Source organism: Homarus americanus, unplaced genomic scaffold (assembly GCF_018991925.1).
Source record: "Homarus americanus isolate GMGI-L3 unplaced genomic scaffold, GMGI_Hamer_2.0 scaffold11022, whole genome shotgun sequence".
Lineage (NCBI taxonomy): Eukaryota > Metazoa > Arthropoda > Malacostraca > Decapoda > Nephropidae > Homarus > Homarus americanus.
This window is the reverse complement of record NW_024737068.1, coordinates 10693360-10710544: the sequence shown is the minus strand read 5'-3', so window position 1 is coordinate 10710544 and position 17185 is coordinate 10693360. Positions and strand designations below refer to the sequence as shown.

General features: G+C 35.1%; 1 protein-coding gene across 3 annotated transcripts in view; it reads right to left on the bottom strand.

Moving 5' to 3' along the window:
- Positions 1–10668: 10668 nt before the first annotated feature.
- The window catches only part of LOC121872949, a 12636-nt gene continuing 6119 nt past the window's right edge, over positions 10669–17185 (bottom strand). For all 3 annotated transcript variants that reach the window (XM_042376088.1, XM_042376089.1, XM_042376090.1), the window contains exons 3-4: positions 12792–12965; positions 10669–12530 (exon numbers count right to left, since the gene is read on the bottom strand). In XM_042376088.1, coding sequence (XP_042232022.1) covers positions 12390–12530; positions 12792–12965 — 315 coding nt within the window. In that variant the 3' untranslated portion in view covers positions 10669–12389. The remainder of the gene's footprint in view (positions 12531–12791; positions 12966–17185) is intronic.

The window sequence follows — 17185 nt, the reverse complement described above, 5'->3', positions numbered from 1 at the left end:
ATTTTCGAAAATTTGGGAGTAATTTTTGAAAAATTTGGAATCTGAAAAATTTCGGAAAAATTTCTGAAAAATTTCGAAAAATTTCGAAAATTTCTGAAAATTTTGAAATTTTTGAAATTTTCGAAAAATTTGGGAAAAATTTTTGGAAAATTTGGAAAAATTTCGAAAATTTTGGAAAATTTTTCGAAAATTTCTGAAAATTTTCGGATAATTTGGGATATTTTTGAAATTTTCTGAAAATTTTTGGAATTTTCTGAAAATTTTCGAGAAATTTGAAAAATTTTCGAAAATTTGGAAAAATTTTGAAAAATTTTGGAAATTTTCGAAAATTTGGATAATTTTGGAAATTTTTTGAAAATTTTCGGAAAATTTGGGAAAAATTTTTAAAAAATTTGGAAAAATTTCTGAAAATTTTCGGAAAAATTTCGGAAAAATTTCGGAAAAATTTCGGAAAATTTTTGGGAATTTTCTGAAATTTTTTTGAAAATTTTGGAAAATTTGGGAAAATTTTTTGAAAATTTGGGGAAATTTTTGGAAATTTTGGGAAAAATTTTGAAAAGTTTCGGAAAATTTGGGAAAATTTTTTGAAAATTTTCGAAAATTCTCGGAAAATTTGAAGTGCAATTTTTGAAAATTTTGGAAAAATTTTCTGAAAATTTCTGAAAATTTTTGGAAATTTTTCGAAAAATGTTGGGAATTTTCTGAAAATTTTTGGAAAATTTTGGAAAATTTTCTGAAAATTTGGGAAAATATTGGGAAAATTTTGGAAAAATTTCTGAAAATTTTGGACAATTTTCTGAAAAGTTTTGGAAAGTTTTGAGTAATTTTGAATTTTTGGACAATTTTCTGAAAATTTCTGAAAATTTTTAGAATTTTCTGAAAATTTTTGGAAAACTTGAAAAATTTCGAAAATTCTGAAAATTTTGGAAAAATTTCTGAAAATTTTGGAAAAATTTCTGAAAATTTCTAAAAAATTTCTGAAAATTTGAATTTTGGAAAATTTTCGAAATTTGAAAAATTTCTGAAAATTTTGGAAAAATTTTTGAAATTTTTTTAAATTTTTCGGAAAATTAGGGTTTAGTTTTTTTAGTTTAACAAATTTATTGGCAGAGCTTGTAGTACAGTTTGCCTATTCTGAGTAATTCAGTCAGGTCTTGACACTGAGGGTGGTATCACTTCTCACTGTCACGCAGGACAGAGGTTCACACACAAAGAAATACATCATATTCATTAACAACTATAAATGTATAGAGGTCAGATTCAAATGGATAATGTCACTGTTCACTGCTGCATAGAGGTTCGTACACAAAGAGTTGCATCATATTCATTGACAGTACATATACATATATGTAAACACGCACACACACATATACATACATATACGTATATATACATACACATATACACGTACACGCACATATACATGCACACACGCACATACATACATATACGTCGGTCAGATTCATGTGGGTAATGTCATTTTCACTGCCATACAGGACAGAGGTTCGTACACAAAGAATGCATCATATTCATTGACACTATATATAGGTCAGATTCATGTGGGTAATGCCACTGTTCACTGCCACGCAGGACAGAGGTCGTACACAAAGAAGGAAATACATCACATTCACCAGTAGCATATATAGGTCAGTGGATCACATACATTGGAGTCATATTCTAATTGAAGACTAATCAGTGTGGGCTAGCAAATTTGGGATAAACAGCAAGAATGTCCTCAAGCACACCTGATTCAATGAAGTAATTACATAGTTCAAGATACAGTAAGTCAGGTGGCCTGAAGTCGAAAATTAGGGAAATTTTTTGGAAAATTTTGGAAAAAATTCAGGAAATTTTTGGAAAATTTTTGGAAAATTTCTGTAAATTTTTGTAAAATTTGGGAAATGATATCGAAATTTTGGGAAATGATTTTTGGAAGTATTTTGGAATTTTGAAAATTTTTCTGAAAATTTGAAATTTTGGGAAAATTTCTGAGAATCTGAAAATTTCTGAAATTTTCGAAAATTTGGGATCGAACATTTAGGATTTGAATTTTCTGAAATTTTTTGAGTATCGGAAATTTTTCGAAAATTTTGAAAATTTTGGAAAATCGGAAAATGTTGGAAAATTTTCTGAAAATCCTGAAATTTTTGGAAAATTTTGGAAAATTTTTGGGATTTCTGAGAAATTTCCGAAAATTTTGGGAAAATTTGGAAAATTTTGTGGAAAATTTGAGTAATAATTCTGAAATTTAGGAAAATTTTGGAGAACTTGAAACCTGAGGAATTTAGAAAATTTCAGAAAATTTTGGAAATTTTATGAAATTTTGAAATTTTTTGAAAATTTTGAAAATTTTGGAAAATTTTCGAAAATTTGGAACATTTTTGGAAAATTTCGGAAAATTTTGGAAAATTTTCTGAAAAATTTCTAATTTTCGGAAAATTTTGGAAAATTTTCTGAAAAATTCTGAAAATTTTTGGAAATTTGACCATAGAAAATCGAAATTTTATAAAAAAAAAACAGGATATTGGTCATAGAAAACGGAATTTTATCAAATAATGTTGGAAATTTGATCTTAAAATGGGAATTTTATGAAAAATGGGAAATTTTATCAAAAACGGGAAAAATTTCACAGAAAATGGGAATTTTATAACAAATAAATTCAATGGACATTTTTGAAGACCAAAAAAATTTGAAATTTTTGGGAAAAGTTTGAAATTTGGGGAAAATGTTTGAAAGTGGGGATTTCTATCAAAGAAAACAGGAAATTTCACCATAGAAAATGAAAATTTTTAATCAAAGAAAATGGGATATTGATCATAGAAAACGAGAATTTTTAATCAAATAATGTTGGAAATTTGATCTTAAAATGGGAATTTTTATGAAAGAAAATGGGAAATTTGATCAAAGAAAACAGGAAAATTTTCACAGAAAATGGGAAAGAAAATGGGAAATTTGATCAAAGAAAACAGGAAAATTTTCACAGAAAATGGGAATTTTAGAACAAATAAATTAATTGGACATTTAAAAAAAAATGGAAATTTTTGGGAAAAGTTTTGAAATTTGGGGAAAATGTTTGAAAGTGGGGATTTCTATCAAAGAAAACAGGAAATTTCACCATAGAATATGGAAATTTTTATCAAAGAAAATGGGATATTGATCATAGAAAACGAGAATTTTTAATCAAATAATGTTCAAAATTTGATCTTATAATGGGAATTTTTATGAAATAAAATGGGAAATTTGGTAAAAAAATTTAACTTTTTCATTAAAACGGGAATTCTTATTGAAGAAAGTGGTATTTTCTATCAAAGAAAATGGAAATTTTTGAAGAGCAGAAGTCTTTGTTTCTAATTCATGGAGGCAAAAAATTAATGAAAAAGAATTTTAAACTTTTATTGTCAAACATAAACAGGTACAAATGAAGCACACAAGAATATCTGCTATTGAAGTTGTGGGTGTGTAGTTAGGCTAAGATCTGTGGAGTATGTGTTAACCTCCGGCCACCCCATACTACTATGCGTAACTCCCTTCCGTTTCAGTAAAATTACTAGCGTCAGGCTAAGCAGGGAAGATGAATTATCTTATATATTCCATAAAAGCTAACGGAGCCTCAATAAAAACAAAAAAATTCTATAGCTTCCATTATTCTCCAGTTAAAACGTTTACTGTCCGACATACAAGACTTTTGACAATTATTTTCTCCAGTTACAAAAAACTATACAGTATACCTGGTCAAATGGCAAATATATATGTGAAAGTAAAAAGTAAGAAGGAACTATGGGTAATTATTATTCTGTAATGCAATTACCTATACCTTACTTTTTCTTGAGGAAGGAATTCAAGCATGTCAATGGCTTTCATCGTGCAAAAGAGAAAAATTGCGACAAATGCGGAGATAAAACGAAGTAATTTTTGTTGGAGGCAGGTTAGCTAAACAATGTGTTCTCTCAAGTTTAACTTAAGTGTGCAAAATGCTGTCAGTTTCCATAATTTCTCTTCCCAGGCATTACAAAGAAAAGCCTTTATTTTTTGACAACTTTACTAAATGTCTAACAAAAGATATACCACAATAACCTAACTAAATTTAGGTATGGCTTAGTAGTTCTTAAATAAAAGCAAAGTGCTGGCAATAATTTCTACATTAATTAGCCAAACATATATCATTATGCTTTAATTAAACCAATGTTAACAGATTATTTTAGAAGGTGGTATTATATGATTAGGCTGACTATCCAATACAGTGTATTTAAAACCACCATTCAGATAATCTGTCTGGCCTTGTTTCACCAGGGAAAAAAAATTATACCAACTGTTCCTGTTCTTACCAATAATGAACAAAACTTGAAGAATAAGATATGCAGTGTAATGGACTGAGTGACTTGTTTTCTCTCAAATTAAAGAAATAATCCTTTATATATATATATATATATATATATATATATATATATATATATATATATATATATATATATATATATATATATATATATATATATATATATATATATATATATATATATATATATATATACAGTTACACCCTCACTTTACGCGGTTAATGTAACCCGGAGGGTACCGCGGAAAGCGAGAAACGCGTAAAGTGAACAACATAACATATGGGATTAATTGAAATGGAGTCCAGGCCGATCCCCAAACTCCACTTTTTGACGACACACAACTATGTTGTAGTAAAAATTTTATCTTAACTTTATGATGGTATGAAAAAACAAGTAATATAGAAGAGGTTAGGTTAGGAAAGATAAAGGTTAACATAGGAAAAATAAAGGTTAGGTTAGAAAACTAAAAATTTGGTGTAACACTTACGGTAGTAGAAGAGATGGGTCGGCATACGGGGATGGAGGCTGGTTCCGAGGCAGAGGGCAGATTACTGGCCCTCAGGTGAATCACCATCACTGTCACTTACAGTTGTCAGGGCTTCCCTGACAAATCCCTCAAAGTCATCTTCACTGCCACTATCACTGGCTTGGGCTGGCTGTGGTGGGTTGCGGGCGAAGAAATCTGTTATGCTTTGCTGACGGCTGGCGTTGATGTTGTCGTGATACACCTTGATGTACGGCTCCATAGCCTGCACCAGCCGGGTATGGAAGACTTCATAGCGGTCATCGTCATTGTCGCGGGAAAGGAAGGACTTCATCTTCTCTGCACACTCCATGGCACCCTTAATATCACTATGACTTAAATTGTGTTCTTCGGAGAATGACGCACCTTCTTCCTCCTCTTCACTGACGTGTTCTTCTTCCAACATCTCGTCGGCAGTCACTTCAGGATCTCTGATCACCTCCAGGATGTCGTCGTTGGTGGTCTCGGAGAAGCCTGGAACTGTAACAGTCTGCGCAGCTTCTCTGGCAAGGTCCACTGCTACTGCAACATTCTGAACCTCACCAGTCACAGATTGACTCCTCCTCTCACCTGGTATTCCATGCAACACATGTCTCCATGCGTGACGAATTGTAGCAATAGACAGCTGATCCCATGACTCCACCAAGAAGTCCACAGCTTTCTTGATGTTAAATACTCTCCAGAATTGTTTGAAGAGTATTTTTTGCTGTTCCAACTGTTGATCCTCATCTTCTTCGCTCTTGCTATCGGTGGTGGTGTCACTCAGGTTACGCAACTCTTCCCTGGTGTTGGTGTAGTCGTTCAGGAGCTGGAATTTTTTGGTTGAGAATGCAGCTTTCACATTGCAAATCAACTCCTGGTCCATGGGCTGGATTAATGACGTAGTGTTGGGAGGAAGGAAGACCACTTTTACGTTGGGGTGACGATCTAACAGTAGGGGCGAGTGTCCTGGTGCGTTGTCCAGCAGCAACAAAATATTGAATGGCACATTCTGTCGCTCACAGAATTTTTTTACATCGGGAACAAAACAGTCATCAAACCAGGAGAGGGACAGTGTAGAGAACATCCACGCCTTACGTGCGGTCAGCCAGTGGACATTTAGCTTGGTCATGTCCATGGTTTTGTAGGCGTGCGGCTTGCGTGCTGTGTGGATCACCGATAACTTGAGCTTACAGGTACCGGAGGCATTGGTGGTAAACAGGACGGTGATGCGTTCCTTCTGCATTTTCCGGCCCCGAATCCTGCTGGCATTCTTCACAACGAAGGACTTGGAAGGTAGCTTTTTCCAGAAAAGACCAGATTCGTCCATGTTAAACACCTGGTCGTCACTGTACTGTCCTTCCTCCATAATCTCACGTAAAAACGGAGGAAATTCCCGAGCCGCAGCACGATCAGCACTCGCTTCTTCACCACCAATGTTTATATTGGTGATCTTGTTCCGGATCTTAAACCTCTGTAACCACCCAGAGGAAGCATTAAAGGGTTTGGGCTCTGTAATTCCCATCTTTCGTGCCACTGCCATGTACAGTTCACGTGCGTAGTCCTTAACAGAGCGCGTGTCGACCGCCATGTTCCGTCGCGCCTGACGCACCAAGTACCTCACAAGTAATTTTTCTGTCTTGAGAAGCACCTGGTTGTGAAAATACTTGATCATAGAAGCACCTGTAGACTTTGTGATCTTCATGTGCTCCTTTATCTTGGCTGAATCCTTCTTTATAGTCCGTATCGTAGATTCGTTCACACCATGCTGGCGCGCCAAATCAACCTGCCTTGTTCCTTTCTCCAACTCTTGGATGATGGTATACTTCACCTCGTAGCTTAAGGAACGTCGTGTCTTCTTTGGTTTAGTGCCGCTGGGTCCAGGTAAGGTAAGGTTTCTCTCTGGGGGTGGTGGTCCGGCGGAAGCCATTTTACGGAACAATGGATGCGCGTTTACACGGAGTGGCCTTGAGGGATGAAAATGCCGCGGCTAGGTCAAGCGTCGTCTTTCCTCCCTCCCTCCCTCCCTCCCCCGGGTGGACACGTCATAATACTTTAAGCCAATTACAGCTAGCAGCAGAGGGGGGTAGGGATGCATGGCCAATCACAGGTCTGATACGTCATATGACGTCAGTGATAACGCAACAAAGACACACCGAGGACAGGATCGGAGAAACTGCTGACAGGTTCAAGGTATCCAATGATGCAGTGGCTCACATCGCAAACACCATCAGAGCTGCAGACAACATCATAACTGAAGGGGACAAGTCTAAAGTGACTAACTGGAAGAAAGTGGAGAGACGTATGTGGTGACTTGCAGCAAAAATATCGGCATAATTTGTAGCGCATTGAGTTGTAAAACAATAGCATATTATGAACCAGTGTACACAGTAGTCGAATAATCCAATTCAATAACTTGATTTTAACAGGTTGTGCCACATTGCCAGTCCCTTTATTATTTACAGTTTTTTCGCGTTTTTCATGCCAAACCCAAAAGTATCCACAAACCTTCTAATGCAATGATGTAAAAAAACTCAAACATATTCGGAATTAGCGTGGCCGATAGACAAATAATCCAACCCAAGCAATTAGATTTTGAAAACTTTTGCCAAACTGTCACTCCCTAAGGGCCAGTAATCTGCCCTCTGCCTCGGAACCAGCCTCCATCCCCGTATGCCGACCCATCTCTTCTACTACCGTAAGTGTTCCACATAATTTTTAGTTTTCTAACCTTACCTTTATTTTTCCTATGTTAACCTTTATCTTTCCTAACCTAACCTCTTCTACATTACTTGTTTTTTTATACCATCATAAAGTTAAGATAAAATTTTTACTGCAACATAGTTATGTGTCGTCAAAAAGTGGAGTTTGGGGATCGGCCTGGACTCCATTTCAATTAATCCCATATGTTATGTTGTTCACTTTACGCGTTCCTCACTTTCCGCGGTACCCTCCGGGTTACATTAACCGCGTAATGTGAGAGAACTGTATATATATATATATATATATATATATATATATATATATATATATATATATATATATATATATATATATATATATATATATATATATATATATATATATATATATATATATATATATATATATATATATATATATATATATATATATATATATATATATATATATATATATATATATATATATATATATATATATATATATATATATATATATATAATCTACAGCGCCTCGGTTAACGAGATTTCGGTTAACGATTTACCTTCCATAAGATTCTTAACTTCTGTTAACGAGCAATCCCTCGATTAACGAGTTTTTTACGAGCCAACTTCAACATGTTTTCGCTTGCATTTGGCAGTCCACCAGCTGTAGTGTTAGTCCGCCAATACAGTAATCGGTTTTAGGGCTTAAATTCTTTACTATTTTAGTAAATATCAAAAAGTTTATAATATTCAATAATTTTAAAAGTTTAATATTAACTTTTTTAGTCATTTTAACAATTATTGAACATAATTGAAGGTAAAGAAACTAGTTCCAGCCTGTTAACACACCAGGTAACATCTTGCTTGAGACTCTCTTCAAGTAAACGCTTTTTTTGTGTTTCCATGCAAATTATTGGTCATTTTGAAATTTATTTTACATATTGACAATATATAATGCAGTGCAGTGTTGATTTAAAGAAAATAATCTTGAATTACACCAAGAGAACTAAAATTTTATGGGTGAAATGGTGCCATGGGGTGACTTCTCTTCCACCCCAATGCCTTCTCTTCTCCCTTCTCCTCCACCCCCATTCTAATTTCAATTATCATCATCATCATCCAGGAGCCTTCTTCATACACACACCTCAAAGTAAGTGTACTTTTCTACCTTTTTTGTTGAATTTAGGCAATTTTCGGTGAGCTGGAACCAAATACCCAAAAACCCATTGAAACAATGGTTTTGGTTAACGAGTTTTTCGGTTTACGAGCAACCTGCTGGAACGGATTGTGCTCGTTAACCGAGGGACCACTGTATATAAAAACTTAGGAATTTTGAAACCATCTTATTCTCACTGCTTTGACATAGATCTGTTAATCGCTAGGACAATATTATTAAACAAAATAAAAAACAGTAGAAAAAAAATTATATATATACAGTATTACCCCGCTTAACGCGCTTTCACGTCACGCGTTTTCGCATATACGCGGTGCCTTGCCAAAGCTGAACTTTCACTTAACGCGGCATTTTTCATCATATACGCGGTGAGTGTCCGGCTCGAGAGCTATTTTTAGATTCGCACCACCCCCCACCCGCCACCCTGCCTGTTTTAGCTCATAAAATTCATACAAATTACCCGGCCAGAATATAATTTACATTGCTGGAATTCTTATAATTTGGTGATCATTTTGAATATAAACAACATATATTTTGCATTAAACATACAATTTTTAGATAAAAATATTTCTCTAGGTAACTATGTTATCTTTTGTCCAAAATATATGACATTTATATTCAAAATATTCCTGGTCTTACAAGGAATCCAGCAATGTCAATTATATTATCCTAACTTTAGTTTGAGGTATTATTTATTAAAATTTAGTGGTTATCCCACACATCTCCTTGGGACGGTTGGTGGGGGGTGGGGGGTGGGGGGGAGGGAGGGACCGACCGACCGACCATCTGTTACCCAGTGAAGAATTATTTTTTTTTTTATTAACTGAAGATATTTGTTTTAGCTCATAAAATTCATACAAATTACCCGGTCAGAATATAATTTACATTGCTGGAATTCTTATAATTTGGTGATCATTTTGAATATAAACAACATATATTTTGCATTAAACATACAATTTTTAGATAAAAATTGTTCTCTAGGTAATTATGTTATCTTTTGTCCAAAATATATGACATTTATATTCAAAATATTCCTGGTCTTACAAGGAATCCAGCAATGTCAATTATATTATCCTAACTTTAATCTGAGGTATTATTTAATACTAAATGTTAAAAACTCTTGAATGGAGGATTGGTGGGGGGTGGGGGGAGGGTTGGGACTGACCACGCGGTTGGAAGAGGGGGGGAAGGCAAGGTGGGGTACTTTGATTGACAGATAGTGTCGAAGAATATATATTTTTTTTTATTAAGTGAAGATATTTGTTTTAGCTCATAAAATTCATACAAATTATCCGGCAAGAATATAATTTACATTGCTGGAATTCTTACAATTTGCTGATCATTTTGAATATAAACATCATAGATTTTGCATTAGACATACAAATTTTAGATGTAAAGTTTATTCTGAGTAAATATGTTATCTTTTGTGAAAAATATATGACATTTATATTCAAAATATTCCTGGTCTTACAAGGAATCCAGCAATGTCAATTATATTATCCTAACTTTAGTTTGAGGAATTATTTATTACTATACCTGGTTTTCCCCCAAAAATTTCTCAGAGGGAAGAGCCAGTGAGTGTAGTGTGAGAAGAGGGGGAGGGAGTTGAGTCCATTATTTGAATGGACATTAACTTGGCGACTGTATTTCTCTATTTCTCTTAAGTATTAATTGTGTGCATGTACCATCATAAAATTAAGATGTTATTTTTACTACAACATAGTTATTTGTCGTCAAAAAGTGGAGTTTGGGGGTCGGGCTGGGTTCTATTGGAATTAATCCCATATGTTCTGTTATTCACTTAACGCGGTTTTCACTTAACGCGGGACCCTCTGGGTTCAATTGACCGCGTTAAGTGGGGTACAACTGTATATATATATATATATATATATATATATATATATATATATATATATATATATATATATATATATATATATATATATATATATATATATATATATATATATATATATATATATATAAATAGATAGTATAAATTACAAAAATATCAAATGGCTGACACTAAAAAACCCAACACACATATACATACAAAAGTAATTGATATGTAAAAATAATTGACAAACTAATGTACTTGAGAACTGAAGTACTCCATATATGGCAATGTGCTCGGTAATCCTTGTTTTTCTTACCTAGAAGAGCTAATGTTGTCCCTCGAGTACTGGTGGCCAAGACCTAGTCAAGTGGGGGTGGTGGCAAAAGCTGGCTGATGGTGAAGGAAACATGAAGGTAGAAAGAAGGTACAAGTAAGAGGATGAGGATCCAAGAGTGATGATTCAAGAAGAAAGATTTAAGAGTGAAGATCTAAAAGAGAAGTTTCAAGGGTGAAGAATGTAAAGACCAGGTCAAGTTAAAATACAGCCACTATAAATGTCTGCATGTCTATTACCTGTCTACTACTGGACAAATATTCGTTTTACCTTACACAAAAGTATCTTCAAACAACAATGCTATTTTGGGCATAAATGGAAATACTAAACTAATGTAATTATCAACATATATACAGTATACAGTACTACATATAAATAAATAAAATACTTATACAGTAGACCCTTGTTATTCGTGAGGGATAGGTTCCAAGGAATGGTGTGGATTGGCAAAACCGTGCATAGCAACTTATACGAACCCTCTTTTAACTTATCTAATAATACAACTTTCTTTGTCAGGGTCATCACTCGCACTGACACTAGGCAGTCTTTTAGGGGCCATTTCACACTGAAACACTAAAGTTTTGAGAGTAGAACACGAAATGCTGCGTGGGGTGACTTGTGCTGCAGGAAAAGGCTTGCAAGCTAGCCACCATCTGCTTACCACGAATCATTGAAATCGCAAACTCGTGAATGGCAAGGGTCTATTGTACTCTCATAAAACTTTGCAGTACCCCTCAAAATATGTGGAAGTCAACTCTTTCTAAAGAGGAAGATATTTTGTTTGAATAAATGGATCACATTGACAAGGTCCTTAATACATGCACTGGTGATTTTGTAATGGGTTGAATTTAACACTGTAAAAAAATTCAAATACTTTGATCTTAAAATTTCTAATATATTAAACAGATGAATAATTTATAGATGCCAATCATCTAAAGCTAACTGAACGAACCTCTAACAGTGAGTCTAAACTCATTGTGTTGGCTCAAGTGTTCCCGACCAGCCACAGTTTAAAAATCTAAGGGTTCTGTTCATATAAACAATCATAATATGAAAATATCACAAATTACTGAGAAGTTGGGCAACGTCAAAAACTGCACCAAGGTGCAAAATCCAACGTTTGTTGTTGTTCATTTGCTATGAGCTTTACATGTGGATTCATAATTTTGTAATATTTCAATGAACAGTACAGTCGAAGACAAAAGTTCGCTCCCCGTAGTGAAACTGAGTCATGGGAATGAGTCTCTGAACTGATTGCTTCATTTTGGGTGGGAGTGAACTGTACCTCAAATCGAAGCTATACATCAAATTACAGTACTGTAGATGCATATTAAAAAAAATTCCCTTTGAGGCTTTCACTATACAGTACACAACAAATAAAACCATGTGGAACATGGGATCAACTTGTCGAAAGGATCACATTTCAACTATAAAGAATATTACAAGTATAGAATACAATAATGTGCAATGGTAATTTATAACTACTGTACACCTTAATTACTAGACATGTCCAGCCAGTTAGCTGATCTCGTACAGTAGGTACTTCTTCATAATCACTGGTAATTCCAGTTCATCGATTCTAGTGGGTAGCTTCTCTGCGAGCTCTTGACGCAGGAACACTCGCACTAAGTGCTTCAGAGGCAGGGGTGACTGTCCCACCTGCAGGGTACCAATGGAGGAAATAATATTTATAACCAGGAAATAAATTAGGACTGGAAGACAAATTTTATAATTACTACAACTATGTTCTTAATTTCTAAGACTAAATTTAATGTTATTCCTCTTTACAGAATTTTGCAAAATGAATTACATGAAAAATGCAATAAGAAATGTAAATATATCTTAGTGCTTTCTATATTAAAAAAAAAGCAGTGAGAAAGTTCACTAATTTCAAGAAGATAATGAAAGGAATAACTGTAACTTGAGATATATCTTTCGCTGATCATTGTCAATCAATGATGAATGTTTAATAATAGAAAGGTCAAATCGCTGTGTTGCCTCCAGAAGTGTGATAAGAACATCTGGCGTCTTGGTGAGATTGGGGAGACAATTCAAGAGGCCGCGGGGATCTCTGTTTTGACTCTGCATCACAACCTGATGGAACAAATAATACACTGTTAGTGACGTCGTTCCGCTTAACTTTGTTTCGGTACTACGTCGCTAAACTGTAGAGACCAAAAATTTGTTTAACGTCCCGGGGATCCGATACCACGTCGTTTTGTGTCGTCATGGAATACTTTCTACGGCGCATCACCCACTCTTGTCTGGCTGCACTACGCTCTCTCGGCTCGGAGTGCTGCCCTCACTCGTGGAACGTCACAGCCTCCCCAAGCGATGTCAAGCCAGTCCCTGTTACGACTTCACATCATTCGTGTGTGCTCAAGTGTTTTTACTCTAAAACTGTACTATAACCATTCGAAATGGCTTCCAAGCGCCCATCAAGTGCTACAGATACTAATGCAGTGAAGAGGCAATGTAAGACCATTACCCTTGCAATGAAAATGAATGTATTAAGCCGATTTGAAAAAGGGAAACGCGTTGTGGACATAGCCGCTATGCTTGGGTACGATCTGGACCAACGTTGACAAGATTAAGGTTAGTGCTGGAAGAGGTACTACTCTCAGTGCAACCAAAACAACTCGTACTAGAAGTACTGTGATAGAAAAAGTGGAAAAGATGCTGGCTATGTGGATGGAGAACCAGAATCAACGCAATGCGCCTTTGAGCCTTTTGGTTATCCAGCATAAGGCCGCATCCTTGTTTGACGACGTAAAAGAAGAAGAGGTTGAAGGATCGAAGGAAGTGGCTGGTTTCAACGATTTAAACGCAGGTATACCTTCCACAATATTAAGATGATTGGTGAAGCTGCCAGTTCAATGGTTGCTGCAGAGACATACATTCCCGCCAGCATTCAAACTCTTAACGCTGCTGCTTGGCGCGAATGCTGCCGGCGAATCAAGCTGAAGCCGATGTTAATTTCTCGCGCTGCTAACCCACGGGCCCTGAAAGGTTACTCTAAGGATCACCTTCCTGTCATTTACAAGGCAAACAAAAAGGCATGGATAACCGGCGCCATATTTAGCCAGTGGTTAAACTTGTACGCCGTCCCTGCAATGAAGGAATAATGTGTCAAGGAGAACCTTGACTTCAAAATTCATCTGATAGTTGACAATGCTCCAGCTCATCCTCCCAATCTCAACGACTTGCATGACAGTGTAGAAGTTGTATTTCTGCCGCCCAACACGAGAGCACTGATGCAGCCTATGGACCAAGGCGTCATCACCGCATTCAAGGCGTATTATTTACGCCGTACCATGGCCCAGCTGCTCAAGGTTTCATACGGAGAAAATAAACCCACATGGCTTCAACTTTCTTCATGTGGTAATGATTATTTATCAGACCACTGCTTAAAGCCCAGAGAAATAAAACACATATAACAGTAAGTTATATGTGTTTCTCTGGACGCGTTTGTTCGTTGCAGGAAGGCAGAAGCAGGAGGAGGAGCACAAAGCAGCCGAGGAGCACAGAGCAGCCAAGGAGGAGCAAACGGTGGCGGAAGAACCCCAGTCAGTGCAGGAGGAGGAGGTAGCCACAGAGTCTCGGTGACTCACCACAGACACATCTGACAAGTTGGTAACGCTGTACCCATACCGGAACACTCAGCACGTAAACTTTGTGATCAACCCTTAAAGCATACACTTGAACACTATATTATTGAATGTGACACTGTCAAAGACTTCAGGCCACCTGGCTTATTGCATCATGAACTTTGTAATTACTATATTGAATCGGGGGTGCTTGGGGACATTCTTGCTGTTTATCCCAAATTTGCTAGCCCACACTAATTAGTCTTCAATTAGAATATGACGTCCAATGTATATGAACCACTGTCTTGCATGGCAGCAAACAGTGTATGAACCTCTGTCTTGCATGGCAGTGAACAGTGACATGCACCGAAAAGTACATACAAAGTAAAAAAAAATGCAGTAAAGTACACTTACTTTGAGGTCTCTTGAACACAGAGTATTTTTACGTTTTTACAGTACAATTATTGGTCACTCTGAAATTTATTTAACATATTGATAATATATAGCATAGTGCAGTGTTGATTTAAAGAAAACAATCTTGAATTACACCTAGTGAGCTTAAAATTTTATTGGTGAAATGACTGCATCAAGCATGAGTCCCCTGGAAGGTGATTTCTCCTCCATCCCCTCTTCCTTCTCTTCTCCCTTCTCCTCCACCCCCACTTCTAATTCCCATCATCATCAACCAGGAACCTTTTACATACACACCTCAAAGTAAGTGTACTTTACTGCATTTTTTTTTTACTTTGTAAGTACTTTTTGGTGAGCTGGAACCAATTACCCAATATCCCATTAAATTACCGTATATACTCGTGTATAGTTCGAGTTTTTAAGACCAAATTTTTAGGCAAAAAATTGGGGGTCGTCCTATACATGCGTAATAGTTTTGTTAGGTTGAACCCGTGCATGATGGGAAGGGCGAGGAGCAACTTTTAGCTTCAGACATGAAAAATATTTACCATTTACAGCCAGTAAACAATGGAAATGTAAAATATGTACCAATTAGTAATGAAAAGTTGTGCAGTTCCTTCAGTAAATGAAGCTTACCAACTTACAATAGGCTAAATTACCTTACAACATGCTTTCAGTAGTCTATGTTGAAGTTCTTAGCACAGGCTAACTTATCATATTATATACGGTATCACAGTTCTCATTGATCTACAAAAAATACCGGTATTAAAAACCTTTTTGATATTTCACACTTAATATAATACCCGGCAATCTACTTCAACCTCCTATTGTTTACAACGACGCATGACGCATCACGCACCACCAGCTGTATCAGCTAGACGGTACACGTGTTTATCGAATCATTTTCAGTTAAAAAACTGTTACATCACATGTATATTTTACCTTAACTGTGCCTGAATGAATATATTCTCGGAAATAAATAGTAGTTTTGCTGAAACGTGATGTATTTTAATGAAAAATAGGGTAAAATACATGACGAAAACAAAAGATTTTACCTAACCTTCCGATGTTCAAGAGAAGTTACTCGTTTTTTAATAGTTTTTGGTTAAAATATTGTTATATTACAATGGTATTCTATTCATACTGTGCTTGATATAATGCAATCACGGAAATGTAATATTTTTGCTGAAATGACGTACGTATTACAGTGGAAAGTGGGATAAAATCGTGACGAAAGCAATGACTTTCGCTTTCTTTCGTTCAAAAGATGTTACCGTAATCGCTTTTTGACTGGTTTAGTTAAAAAACTGTTGTATTACAATAATATTCCCTCCTAATTGACTTGAATAAATACTTGAATGGAAATATACAATATTTTTGTTGAAACTACCCGCGTTTCAGTGTAAAGTGTCGTAATAATAAATGGTAAACAATTTGCCTTCGGCACTCGTGTTTCATGCACGGCGAGCCTCAGTTTATAGGACGTAAGAGCGTTTTTACTGAAGGTTTTGTTGTTCCATTACCCTCAAAAACGTGGGTGAACTATAAACGAGGAATATCATAAATTAACGATTTCTTGGTCAAAAAATCAGGGTCGACAGATAAACGAGGGGGGGTTTATAGATGAGGCACACGGGTAATTCGGGTTAATCTAATCCATCTTCCTGAACAAATTGTGTTCGGTTAACTAATATATATATATATATATATATATATATATATATATATATATATATATATATATATATATATATATATATATATATATATATATATATATATATATATATATATATTTGTAGTGTTGAGGGAATATAAGTGTTCAAATTTTACAGTGTGTCTCATTCATCCCAGTCACAGACGCTTATCCTTCCACGGGTCATGACAATTCATTTTGTTTAGTAGATTTAAATGTTTTGTGTTGGTTCGATTTTTTCAAAGGCGCTCTTAATTACCATCTATTAATCTTTAATAAACCTCAAGTCAAGGAGAAAATAAAGTCCAGCAATTCCCGACCGGTTATATATATATATATATATATATATATATATATATATATATATATATATATATATATATATATATATATATATATATATATATATATATATATATATATATATATATATATATATATATATATATATATATATATATATATATATACATTCCAGAACTCTCGATTTCACGACTGCCATGGACTTCACGCCTAATTTGGCCGACTTACTAATCGCCCTGGTATAAGCAGATAATAAAAAAAAAAAAAAAATTTTAAATGAGACACACGATTTTCTATAACGTAACGTTTCCAGTTAA